The sequence below is a fragment of the Lonchura striata genome, chromosome 2 (genome assembly GCF_050655825.1).
Source record: "Lonchura striata isolate lonStrDom1 chromosome 2, ASM5065582v1, whole genome shotgun sequence".
In the NCBI taxonomy this organism is placed as follows: domain Eukaryota; kingdom Metazoa; phylum Chordata; class Aves; order Passeriformes; family Estrildidae; genus Lonchura; species Lonchura striata.
This window is the reverse complement of record NC_140704.1, coordinates 15,258,180-15,270,441: the sequence shown is the minus strand read 5'-3', so window position 1 is coordinate 15,270,441 and position 12,262 is coordinate 15,258,180. Positions and strand designations below refer to the sequence as shown.

At 37.0% G+C, this 12,262-nt stretch overlaps 1 protein-coding gene across 43 annotated transcripts in view; it reads left to right on the top strand.

Annotated features, from left to right (window-relative positions):
• The window catches only part of SVIL (supervillin), a 133,041-nt gene that overhangs the window by 101,238 nt on the left and 19,541 nt on the right, over nucleotides 1-12,262 (top strand). For 39 of the 43 annotated variants that reach the window (XM_085564412.1, XM_085564546.1, XM_085564538.1 and 36 more), the window contains 4 exons: nucleotides 1,110-1,239; nucleotides 5,273-5,350; nucleotides 5,970-6,038; nucleotides 11,552-11,702. In XM_085564412.1, coding sequence (XP_085420538.1) covers nucleotides 1,110-1,239; nucleotides 5,273-5,350; nucleotides 5,970-6,038; nucleotides 11,552-11,702 — 428 coding nt within the window. The remainder of the gene's footprint in view (nucleotides 1-1,109; nucleotides 1,240-5,272; nucleotides 5,351-5,969; nucleotides 6,039-11,551; nucleotides 11,703-12,262) is intronic. The other 4 variants (XM_085564577.1, XM_085564568.1, XM_085564360.1 and 1 more) reach the window with 2 other exon arrangements.

Here is a 12,262-nt window from a genome sequence, read left to right as displayed (position 1 = left end):
TTTAGTAGATCAATGCAACTGTTTGCAAAAGTGCTGCAGATACACGTTTTATGGATTAGTAAGAATGATTTATGAAGGGTAGAAAACTCATATAAATGTTGACTTCCAAAGAAATTAAACTGAAGAATCATCATGCCTGTATAGAACTTATATTCCTGACTGACTTCCGCTATCCCCAAAAGTAGGGATTTGTATGGACAAATATAATTCTAGCAAAACAAATCTACATGTTGTCCCCACTGAAGCCAGTCAGAATTTTGCTCAAGATTAGGAAACAGTGCTGTGAAAATATCCCACTTATTGAAATTAATGGTAATCCATATTTTAAATATAAGACCTTCTTTAAACAAGTTGGATGTTGCTGATAGATTTCACAGCTGTAGGGTAGTTAGCACCAGGTTATTAGTGCATTGGTGCTGCTGATTTGTGTCATGACAATGCCTGGGCAAAGCAAAGAGATAGAAAGTTGATCCCAGGGAATTTGATAAGTAACCTCAGCCCCTGGAGCTGTAATGAAAGCAGGAACTGCAGAGTTGTCCTTTGATGTGCCTGAAGAGACCTAATTGGTGTGTGCCTGCAGAACAGACCTTTTCTTCTTGGGCTTTAAAGAAAATAATTTTTAAAGCATTTTTTGATGAGTACAATGAAGACCACAGGTAGGATACATATTCTTAACTTTGGACATCTACAGGATAAGTATCCATAGCCAAGCTACTAAATTTCTGTGCCTTAGTGAGAGAGTGGAGGGGGAAAAAATCAGTTATTAATCTGGCCTTTTTATACATCTACTTTAGGACGATCTGTATTGTACCTTGGTCTCCCTTGACTGTATTGGCAATTTCCATTGATTACACAAATTAACTGGAGTGTCTGTCTCAGGTCTGGATGTCTGTTTTTAGAGATGATTGCTATTCAACATGTACAATATAAGGTTTGGTGTTTGTTTGTGAGCTTTGTATATGTGTGTGAAATGTAAATAACTTAGGTAATGCTAGAAAACCTATTTCAGATTATCTTGAATGCAGCATTAGTGAAACAATAAAGTTATCTTTTGAGGATTATGGAAAGGACTGTGTTAAAGCTGCCTGTTGGCATGTTTTTCCTTATAGGTTGGCATTGCTGAAGAAGAGTGGTGAAGAAGATTGGAAGAGCAGGCTCAGCAAAAAGCAGGAGTATGCAAAAGTGCCTGTTGCTGATCGTAGTGCACAGATGCAAGAAGTTGAGCAGCTGTTGAAGAAGGTAACTCTGTCCCTTTTTGGGAAAAACATCTTGCTTGAAATGCTTTTGCTTTTTGAAGATGCATAAAAGTAGACAGGCATGCTTAATATTAGTTGCTAGCTCCTGCTACTCCTCTTGTTGTCAGGCTTGTTTAAAAAACAATTCCCCCAATGTGAGAGATTATTTAATGAGGAGGTCTTCACTGTCCTGGGATGTATAATGGTGTTAACAGTGTCTTCACATCAGAAGATAATGAATTAGTAAGTGGGTCTGTAAGGCTTCTGCAGCATGTACAGGTACAATGATTTAAGCCCTTTCTCCTGCCCCTTCCATGTCCCCACATTGAAATTGTCTTAATACTTAGTTCCGATGTTTTCTTATGTACGGGTGAGTTTGCAAAAATGTCACATTCCTAACACACTCTTATCTCTGTGCATACACTGGGGTTTTGACCAGTAATTTGGGATCCTAGAGCCACTGAGGTAATGCAGGTACTAGAGTATTCATGAGCCATTTGGCTTTTGGTTATCTTGCATGATCTTTGCTGTTTGTGGAGAGCCAGAAGTGGCAGGACCAAGATTTTATCTGTCTTACAACAAGTAGTGAATGGAGAGGGAGATGGGTAGAAAGGTGTAGAGGAAAGGGAGATCCATATTGTTAGCACACTCTGATTATGTCTATACATGAGTAAATTAGGTTGCTCAGCAAGAGTGGATCTGCAAATTGGAATAATTACCGCTGAGAATCTGCTACCTGTGTCATACCTGCTTGTTTTGGTTCAGTGAAATTTTGTTTCAGACTAAATTTAGCCTGGTCCTGTGGCCTGACTGCCTCTAGCAGAAGTGGTGTTGCATGGGAATCTTGGACTGCACTTCAGGGCTTGGTTTCATGCAAAAGTCTGTGCAGTAAGCAGTGTAAACCAAAATGCAGAAAGTGAGGATGAATAGGAGATTTGCTTCAAAATTAACTGTCCCCTGGCTCAAAGTACAGGACTAGTGGAGACTTGTTTCTATTCTGAGTCAAATGAAATAGGCTCTCAAAAGCCTTTAATTTCTGTAGGAGTACTTCACAGATGACAGGTGAAAATAAAATTTATGTTACAAAATTTGCTAGTGGGGACAGAAATCATTGGATCCAATTATTTAGTTGTTTACTTCTATTAAATAGTATATAAAAGAGTATGCAGTTTTTTTTAAACAGTAACAAAAAGTCTCCTGTTCCATCAATGCATTACAAGTAAGGACACAGTTTGTCATTATTGAGGATAAATCTGTGCCTGAACATGTGGGTCATCAGTTGTGTTAACTGGACAGAAAAGAATAAAGCTCATTTTTTGCAGTTTGGTTTGTGGGGTTTGTTTTGGTTTTGCCCTGTGGACTTGTTCAAAAATCCAGCTGCTACTTTGAAAGACGTCCTAAAGCAAAAATAGTTCCAGGGAGGAAATCAAAATTGTGGTCACATTTTTAACAGGGTAGCCTCCAAAATGACAACTGTTGAGATCAGATAACAAATGTACTCCAGCTAAAGACAGTGGGGCCAAGAAAAAACTTTAAACAGCTGCCAAGATTTAGGCAGAGACAAACCCTTTGTTCTCTCTTCTCACCCCTCTGCACCCATATCCTCCCTGCTGCGTTACCATGTGCAGCAACTTCACTCAGCAAGCAGAGTCAGGCTTTTAAAGCAAGTAAGGGAGCATGAAGTGCTTGAGGGATATAGGCTTTGAAGTGACACTGCTAGCAGGGGAAGTTTCTGTGACACTGGGTCACCCACTCTGATAGTTCCTATTAGCTCTTGGCTATTTAGAGCCTAAATCAAAGCATTTTCATGTCTGCCTATGGATGAAAACTTGGGTGTGTAAAATACACAATTCCATGAACATATTGATGTTTGGGATGCTGATTCATTATGTCACACATGAGAAATATGTAAACCCTTACTAAGGTGACATCTTTACTTACAAGACACCATGTCAGCTGCCTTTAAAACTAGAAATACTGGTTTTAATAAGCAATCTGTATGGTGGCTGTTATCCTTTGAAGACCATGAATCACTGTGCTATTGAAGTCTGTAGAACTTTGAGAATCTTAAGTGTTTTCTGTTGCTGGATTACAGTAAAAATAGAGGAATTGTATTGATTACTGAATTTTGAGCTAGTTAGACAATTTCCACACATGGCAGTCATCAACATCATGGCATCAACAGCAAGGGCGTGTAAACTTCTCTCATGCCCTGCTGGTTCAAAACAATGCCTGATATTTTTAGTTGCAGTACAGTGCTCCTAATAAGGTAGTCAGACACATTTTAGGGTTTTTTTTGTGTGTGTCTGTGTGTGTCTCTCTTAAAAAGTTATCTTAATTCTGGAGATTTGATTATTGAAGCACAGCTGCAGAAATTAGACATTATTAGAGTACATTTAGATTTCATATAAACAACAAAAGTGGAAAGATTCATACTCTTAACAAAATAGCTACTTTAAATAGTGCTGTTTGATCATTTCTAGTCAAAATGCTTCTGCTTGGTGTCTACATGGTGAAATATTTATCCAAATATGTTACAGTCATTTGTGTGTAGACTAAACTGTAGAAAAACACCATAAAATTCTTGGGAAAGCTGACAGAGCAACCTCACCAGGAAAAAAAAAAAAAGAGACTAAGGAATTAACACAAGCAGATACAGATGAAGGGGGAAACTGAGATTTACTTGGAGGTCCAGCATCTGTTTTGATGATTGCTGCACACCAGAGGAGAATTTTTTGGAAGCTGTAAGACTTCTTAAATTATTTATATATATGGTAAAACATATTTGGACAATTCAAAGAATAGCTCTAACATCAGGGGAACAACTGTCTTACTGGATAAATGCCTTACTGGAACAAAAATCTCTTTTATTTGGGAAAAATATTTTGGATTTAGTATCTTTGTTTCTATCATCTTAGGCTGGATTGTTGTTTGTTGAATTTCTTCATGAGTAGAAAAATTAATTAACTTCAAAATCTTTCCATTATATCAACATAAGAAGATTTATTGGAATAAAAATTTCTGTTTTATAGTGAACCATTTTTAACAGAGTCCCTGATTAATGTGATTGCCAGCTGCATTGCAGTTGCATTAAAGCAGTGACTGACATTTGAAACACTTCATTCTTGCATTATGTTTAAATTGAAGCTCAGCGCTGGTGTTAAAGGCTAGGGGTGAACAGTCATTTCAGAATTACTCAGAGGTGAAGTGTGTAAAAGTGTAGAGAGGGTAAGCCCTTGAAAAGTGACTTTTAGGCAATAAAATGGTAGTCTTTTGCTGTGGTAATAGTTTTATCCATTTCATATATGCCATCCACCAAGTGCTTATATCACATTCTCATCAAAGCTGAAACTAATTATTAGGCTTCATTTTAAGCCACTCTAATAAGCTGTATTTATCCATCCTCTGTGCCATTTCCCCATTTGCTTTAACCTACAGAAAGGGAGAAGAATTAAAGCTGATAAAGCCATATCTAATCATCTCTGGGTAAGCCCAGCTCTGGGGCAGGGTTTATTTGTAGGCTGCGTTTAGAATGGTGAACTCACCTTCACTGAGTACTCTGGGCTTAGCAAATCCTTCCAGATGGCTTTTGAGTCTCCCAGTTTCAGCAAGCATTCTTTCCTTTCATCCAGAAAATAGATGATTTGCTGTTTAGCAGCATCTGATTAAACTTGCAGCAGAATTATTCACATTGTGGTTGACATGGTTCATCAATTTAATGGTGCATGAAAACAGAGACATGTAAAAATTATCAGCATACAAAAGGTGTATCTTCCAGCTGTGCTGTTTTGTTCTCTGTTGAGCTGTAGTGATATTGTTACTAACTTGGATCATTCCTGCATGGAATTGCTTTGGTAAACATTCTGTTGTATTATGACAGCATTTTTGATCTCTGCTTTCCAACAGGGAAAACATTTCTAGAAGATGAAAAGATTTAGTAAGAAATAAGGGAAAGAGGAGTTATTTCTCCCCTATTTCCATTCCTGGCAGTCCAGTTCTTTCCTAATTTCTTTGCTCTGTTTCTGTCCTTGCCATAGGGACCTGTATATGCTTCTACTTATTCTCCTGTTATACCTGCTCTCCATAAATTTCATCCTTTTCTACCTATTAATCAGGTGAGCAAAAGTCTGCACAATTTAAATGCTCAACAATTTCAAGTAAGGACATTTTACCAGTGTTTTTCTTAATGTATTAAATTAATAATCCTCTTAACTGATTAACCAGTTCGGTAAAAGTAGCTTTAAAGAAACATAATGTTATGCCACTATCCTGTGTACTCTTCTTCAATATACATTGTGCTACTATTTCTCTTATGGTTGCTTTTCTAAAAGTTCTATATCTGTTTTAGACTGTATAGGTGAGAAAGTAAAGGAAGGAAACATTATTGCATTCATTATAATACTGAAAACTTGTAAGTTGCTAAAAAGGGTATATAAAAGGAGAACTATGGAACTACATAGCATTTACTTTAGAATAAAATGCTGTGTACCCTGACCTCCCTGTAAGTAATGTGCATGTACAATGTAAGACATATTTCATCATCTAACTTACTGACTTCATTTTCTAACTGATTTCATCATCTAACTTACTGACTATAAAAAAATGCTTTTGTTGAAAGATGACTTTCCCACAGTGCTTTTCTCTAGTACCTGTGTAAAGGATTTTTGCCTTGGCACATCCTGCTTCTATTCTCTGACTATCCTATCTTCCTGCTTATCTCTTTCTTCCTTTAAGGTCTGTAGTACTAGTTTGAAAGAATCAAGCTCTCTGATTTCTGATGACCGTCATCCTTGGAGATGGAAGGTGAAATGCTATATAAAATTTCTATTTAATTTTTGGAGGGAGGAGTGCGACAGAAGGTTACACTCAGATTGATGATGCACATTCCTAATTTGTGTTTGCTTGGGAACAGAGTTCTGCTGCTGCTCCAGTAAATGTTAGAGAAGCTTCCTTGTGAAGTGTTCCTCAACATCATGTCTGTACCTCTGCAATTCCATCATAGACAATTTGAAGAATTAATATATAGTGAGAAATATGAACTTTCTATAGCCAGAGCAACATAATAAAGTTCTCTTTGAGCAGTAGAGTACTAGACCTTGATCTGAGCAAGCCATACCTGGTTCACATGATCAGAGGTAAAAAATGCAAAGGCAGAAGTGGGCAAAGGAACAAGCTTCAGAAAACCACAAGACTGGAAGATCTGAATAGATCTATGTAAATCAAATTCTGCTATGATACACCTGCTTGTCCCTTGCCTCCCAGCTCACACTTGTGGTTCCTGTGCTACAGGGAATCCATTGGGCTCTTCCTTTCTGTAGTCTGTGCTGCATGCAGGCAGCTTTCTGACCAGCATGGATAATGGCAGTGAATTCAAGGATTGGGATGATGAATACAAAAGAGGCTCCTGCATATATTACAAACATTTAGGCAACTGATATTTACCATTTCCACATTCACTTTCATAAGCTGTTTCTGAATATTATATTTTACTATGAGATTTTTAATTAAACATTAAATTTTGGACTACTTTGACATTTGTTAGGGCTACCTCTTTCCTATAAGCTGTGGATTTAATATAGCTTATTTACTTCAGATCACCTATTATCTGGTTGGGACAGAGTTCACCAGCTTTAGGTATCTAGAAGATAACAGTATAGTCTAACTTAATGATAACCCTCCAGTAATGACAGGAGGCCCTTCAATGAGCTATTCATTTCATCTGTCTTAAATGGAAAACAGCAAAAATTGTGTTCATTTTCCATGGCTCTGGTGAGCTGCATCCTTCTCTCTTAGCAAGCTGCTTCTTTCTAGCACAGTGTCAAGGTACATGCAGACTTGTTTGGGGTTTTTTTCTGGCACAGTTAATCACTTTGTTATTTGCACCAAACAGGAGTTGAGTGTGTTCTGTTTTCCTCAAAGCTATTCTGACTAGAAAGGCATACATTTGCATGGGGTTTTCCCTCCATGTTCTCTTATATGGAGGCCCATATAAAGTTGCAGAAGAAAACAACACAGAGATGTTTTACCATACTTGAACAACTGTTGGATTCTCCTTATACTTTTTTGTCTTAGGAGTTTAAACTAGAGAAGTTACTTGTATGTAAAAACAAATAGATACTTCTTGAATCCTTAATTTGTGTAATTCATAGCATTCATTTTAAATAGAACCCTCTTTTGAAAACCAGATTTTTTGTGTTCATTCTTGGTTCGGACTCCTCAAGGTAAGGGCAGTCTTAACCTTCTACGTAGAAACCATGAATTATCTTGTTTCTTAAAAAAAAAACAACAACAAAACCAAACAGCACACCAGCATGCTAACAGACCACTTTCAGTTCTTGTGACCTAAAGGGGACCCTGCTTGGACTGGAAAATTGTAGGAGCACTGCCTAGATGTGGCCCCTTCCTTAGCATAAACAGGGTAGTGCCTGCCATACCCTCAAGAAATGTGTTACAGTGCTAGAAAAGACCAATATCATCATCCAGCCTAGCCAAGCTGTAGGAGAAAGTAATCCCTTTTCCTAACTGTTCTTGCATTGAGTCTATAAATCCTTCCCAGACTAAAAACAGGATCTTTTAGAAAAACACGCAGTCTTAATTCTAAACTGTCTGCCTACAGAAAATTCTTGGCAATATTAAATAATTTTTCATATGTTATTATTCTTGCTGTGTTAAATGTAACTCTTAACCCTTTCTTCAGTGAAAATACATACTTATCTGATATAATCTGAGGTCGATTTATCTTTTTTTTTTAATATTCAGCCCTTTCTTGAAACCTTTCAAAATTGTCAGCATCCTGGGTAGAAGCATGGAGTCTGGAAATGGATGAGTTAGTCCAGGACAGATTAACTGTTCTGAACAACTTTCCATGGCAGTTTTTGCCTCTCTTCTTTTTCTCTATTCCTAATTGGCTGGGTTGGTTTGGTTTTTGTTTTTGTTTTTGTTTTGTTTTTTTCCCTTTTCAAATAGCATTTCTCTTAAAGTCTTGATTTACCAGACTTTTCTGGTATCCTCTTTTGTTTTTTTTTCAACCATCTGTATCTTCATCATTCTTCTCTATGTTGGTGTCATCATGTGGGTCTTCTCAGGGGATAAGACTACATCCTTCATTTTCCGTGTTCATGACAACATTTTGTTCAAATTTGGGATGAATCAGATCACTGCATGGTTCTTTCCTGTTTGGTCAGTTTACCAGTTTGCAGCCTGTAAGCTGCTCTGATATTTTTATATTGCTCAAAAAAACCTGCCTCAGAATGTCATCTGTGATTAACGCAAATATATTAAAGAAATCAGAGGTAACAGTGTTAATATATTTAATCATACTTGAGCTCATCAAACTTACCATTTTGATTAAACCTGTTTTCCATAATGCCATGTGGAATGGCATTAATTACAAGCTGGTTATTTGATTCTTCATTGATTGTCTTTGCAACAGCTTTTCCACAGGTGTCTGGAACAACCCACAGCTTGTGTGACCTGTTCCTACATGCTTTAGTTTTACTTCTAAATATTGTCCACATTTGAGCTTTTATCCTATTTATTTTCCCATTTTCAAAGGCTTTTTAAAAAAAATTGTTCTGGTGTTTTGGGGCATCTCATTTTCCAGCTTTTTTGTCTAAGGTATCAGTGAACACGTCCATCTATTTTACACAATAAATTAAAATATTTCGTTGAAAGTAACCACTCTTTTAATATTAAAAAAAATGCATTGGAGCTGTTTTATTCCTAAGTTTTTATATGTTATTTTTATTTATTCTTGATATACTATTTTTTGGGCTGACTTTTTTACAGTTTCAAAATTTAGGTTCTTCTTTCATATCATAATTTCTAAATTTTTTATCTTAGAAATAAAATTTGGACTTAGAAGCTTCTTGAGTTTTAGCTTTCTTAACATATTTTCTCCCAACTATAATGTGTATTGACTGGTTAATTCCTCCACAAATGCTCCATGTGGCAATTCTGAAAGCTTTCTAAACTGTTCCCAACTAGCAGGTATATTTTTTTCTGAATTTTTTTTTGACAGTTGCATTGGCTTATATTAGCTTTCTAGTTACAGAAAATTATTATTTATTTAATCATGTCATATACTTCTGGTTTTCAGCAGCACTGTTAAGGGAAATTAAGTTGATTGGGAATTGTTTGGTGTCTATTTAGTTTATAATTTTTTAGTTCATTTGTTCATTAATAGATTAAGGTAGGAGTCTTCATGCATTAGGAAGAGATCTAGTATGGAATTTCTCCACATTGTATAACAAATGTACCCAGTCTTAGGAACTCCAAAGGTGCTTTGCCCAATGGAACAGCTTGAAATATTCCATCATTAAAAAAAAATAAAAGGAAAAAGAAAAAAAGTCTGTTTCACTTCCTGTCTGACAGCTGTTTTCTTTTATCCTTTGACACAGCTCCAGAATTACTGACAATCTTTCTGGCAATTCATGTGTGTAGTGATTAACACACATATTTCTAGGTCTGCATCTTCAGAATTTTCAGTAGCTGTATAGACTCTGAAATTCCAGGTATTTGCTGGAGACAAAATAAAAAATTAAGACTCCTGTAAGGTTAAAAACACAAATCCATATTATTTTACTTCTTTCCGACTCTCCCTCACCTCATATTGTAATGGAGGTCAGCATCCTTACTAAGTTAAAAATATTTGGTTTGTATTAAATTTTACTTGTGGCTTCATTAGGTATTTATTAATTTTGTGCCCAGGCCTCCTTTACTATATTGTGGTATTTTCTACCAACTTTTCATCCCAGAAGTGGCTGTGCTGACACTGGAATGGGTAGAGACTGGTAGAAATGAAAGAGACTTCTTCAGTGCTTTTCTTTAAAGCATTCAGAGACTTTGACAGATGAAGAAATTATACTGAATAGACTTGTATGTTGTTATTTCTATTGAACGTTTCAGAGTTCTAGGGAAAAAACAGAGTATTTAATCTTGATTATCATGGCTTGCAGTCCTATTGTCTGGCTGTCCAGCTCTCCTTCCTGATAAATGGAGAGGAATTTTTACTGCAGAAATATATGGAACTAGAGGGAAGTAGTGGAGGACTCTCATGGTCCTAGTCCTTGTACAGACCTTTTCTTGGCTTGTCTTATTTTTCTGGCTGATGTCTACTGATGCTGGTAAATGCTGAAAGCTACAAAGTCTCTGTATTAGACTGCAGTCACAATTGTTTTTTATATAAAATGACTTATTTACTTAGTCTGATTGATTTTTAAGAAAATAAAAAATAACAATATCTTCTTTGTATCTTGAAAGGAGAAGAATGTTTATGTTCACAAGGTGGTGCATACTTTTGCATTTTCCTTCTGTGGTTCTCTGACCTAGAGTGGTATTAAAGCTTGAGATTTTAATTTGTTTTTTTTCAATTCTAGCAGCTAGGTTGTGAGGAAAAATTATGAATAGCACCAACTTGGAAGTAATTCTAGAGCTGACAGTCCCATGCATTAAAAATACTTCTATGTTTGACTACTATGCAGTATAATCCCTGAATTGTTGACAGTTTTAAAAGATAGCTATGTAAAAGGAATAGTCCTTTGGCCTGACCTAGCTGCAGCAGAGTATGTAAATTCAGTTTCTTTCCTACTTAAACTACCATCATCAATCCATCTGTGTGAGAAGGGCACTGAGATACTGCACTTTCTCCCTCTAATCACTCCAGCTGTTGGCTGCCCAGCTCTAAAGCAAGAAAGGAAAGCTAAGGGTGAGCTAGGGGAATAAAAAAAAAAGAGGGTGTAGTAGAGATGATCAGTCTTGGAAAAATATTTAGTAGAGCAAGCTGACTTTAGAACTAAAACAAGCAGCCTCTGGAGAGGTGGATAGTCCTGCCTGGAGAACTGAGTTACTGTAAGAGACTGATTATGAATCAGCCACTGAAGTTACATCACTTCTCTGTTTTGCCCTGTGCCACCTGCAGATCTGCACACTTGGAAACATCTGCTCATAGTCAGTAGTGTTCTGACTTGTGTAGCAAGTCATGGTTCAAAAGAACAAGAATCATGGAAAATTATTTCATACACAGAGTAAATAGTTTGCTTTGCTTAGAGGAGTGGCATCTGCCGTGGCTGGTAGCCTCAAGAAAAGGTCAAAGAGCACAGACCTTGTACAGACCAAAGCCTTGTGCTCACAGTGTAATGGAGCAGCAAGACAGTGAAGCACTGCAGGGTCACTAAGCTGTGTGTGACTTCCCTTCAGTAGCTTGTTCCCCACTCCCTTTCCTCTGCATCTGACAGCTGAAATGTTCAGCCAGTCTTTAGCTATGTCTCTAGCAGGTTTTTTAAACATTTCTTTCTTTCTTTTGTTCCCCAAAAAAGCAAAGAATGACAGATAACCAGGAGAGTCAAATGACCATTGAGGAGAGGAAACACCTGATAACAGCTCGAGAAGAAGCCTGGAAGTCCAAGGGTAAAGGAGCAGCCAATGACTCCACACAGTTCACTGTAGCTGGCCGAATGGTAAAAAAAGGTCAGTGATTAAATAATCCCAATATAAATAAGACGCCCCTCATCTGTCTAGCCAAAATAAAGTCAAACTAAAGCTATGCAGAAACAGCATCTGTATTTAGCAAGAGGAAGACTGTTTATCGTCAACTGAATATTGTGTCCTGAGGCTTTAGTTTCTTGTGGGTGTAGTGTTGATCCATTTTATTCTGCACTGTTGCACTGCCATCCACTTATCACTGGGCTGTGTCTAGCTGGTGGAAATCTATGACTTGAACAGGGATTTTCCTTGGTTTGCCTTTTAATGCAACCTACAGGGCATAGATGGATTATTCTTTCTTACTTACTCTTCCTTTGAAAGCCCAGCTGCACTGTCTAGAGAATAGTTGTGAAATCGAGTTGTTTCTGTTGCTGGCATTTCCCCCACTCCTTGGATCACTGGGAATATTTAGCAAACAAGTATTGTTTTTATGGATGCTGTCTTGGACAACAGCTTGAAGTGTTATGTTTGGCTGAAGATTCCCTGGTTCTGCATAAAACCACAGAGGAGAAATGACAAGGGAGCAATGTTGACTTTTTTGGGAT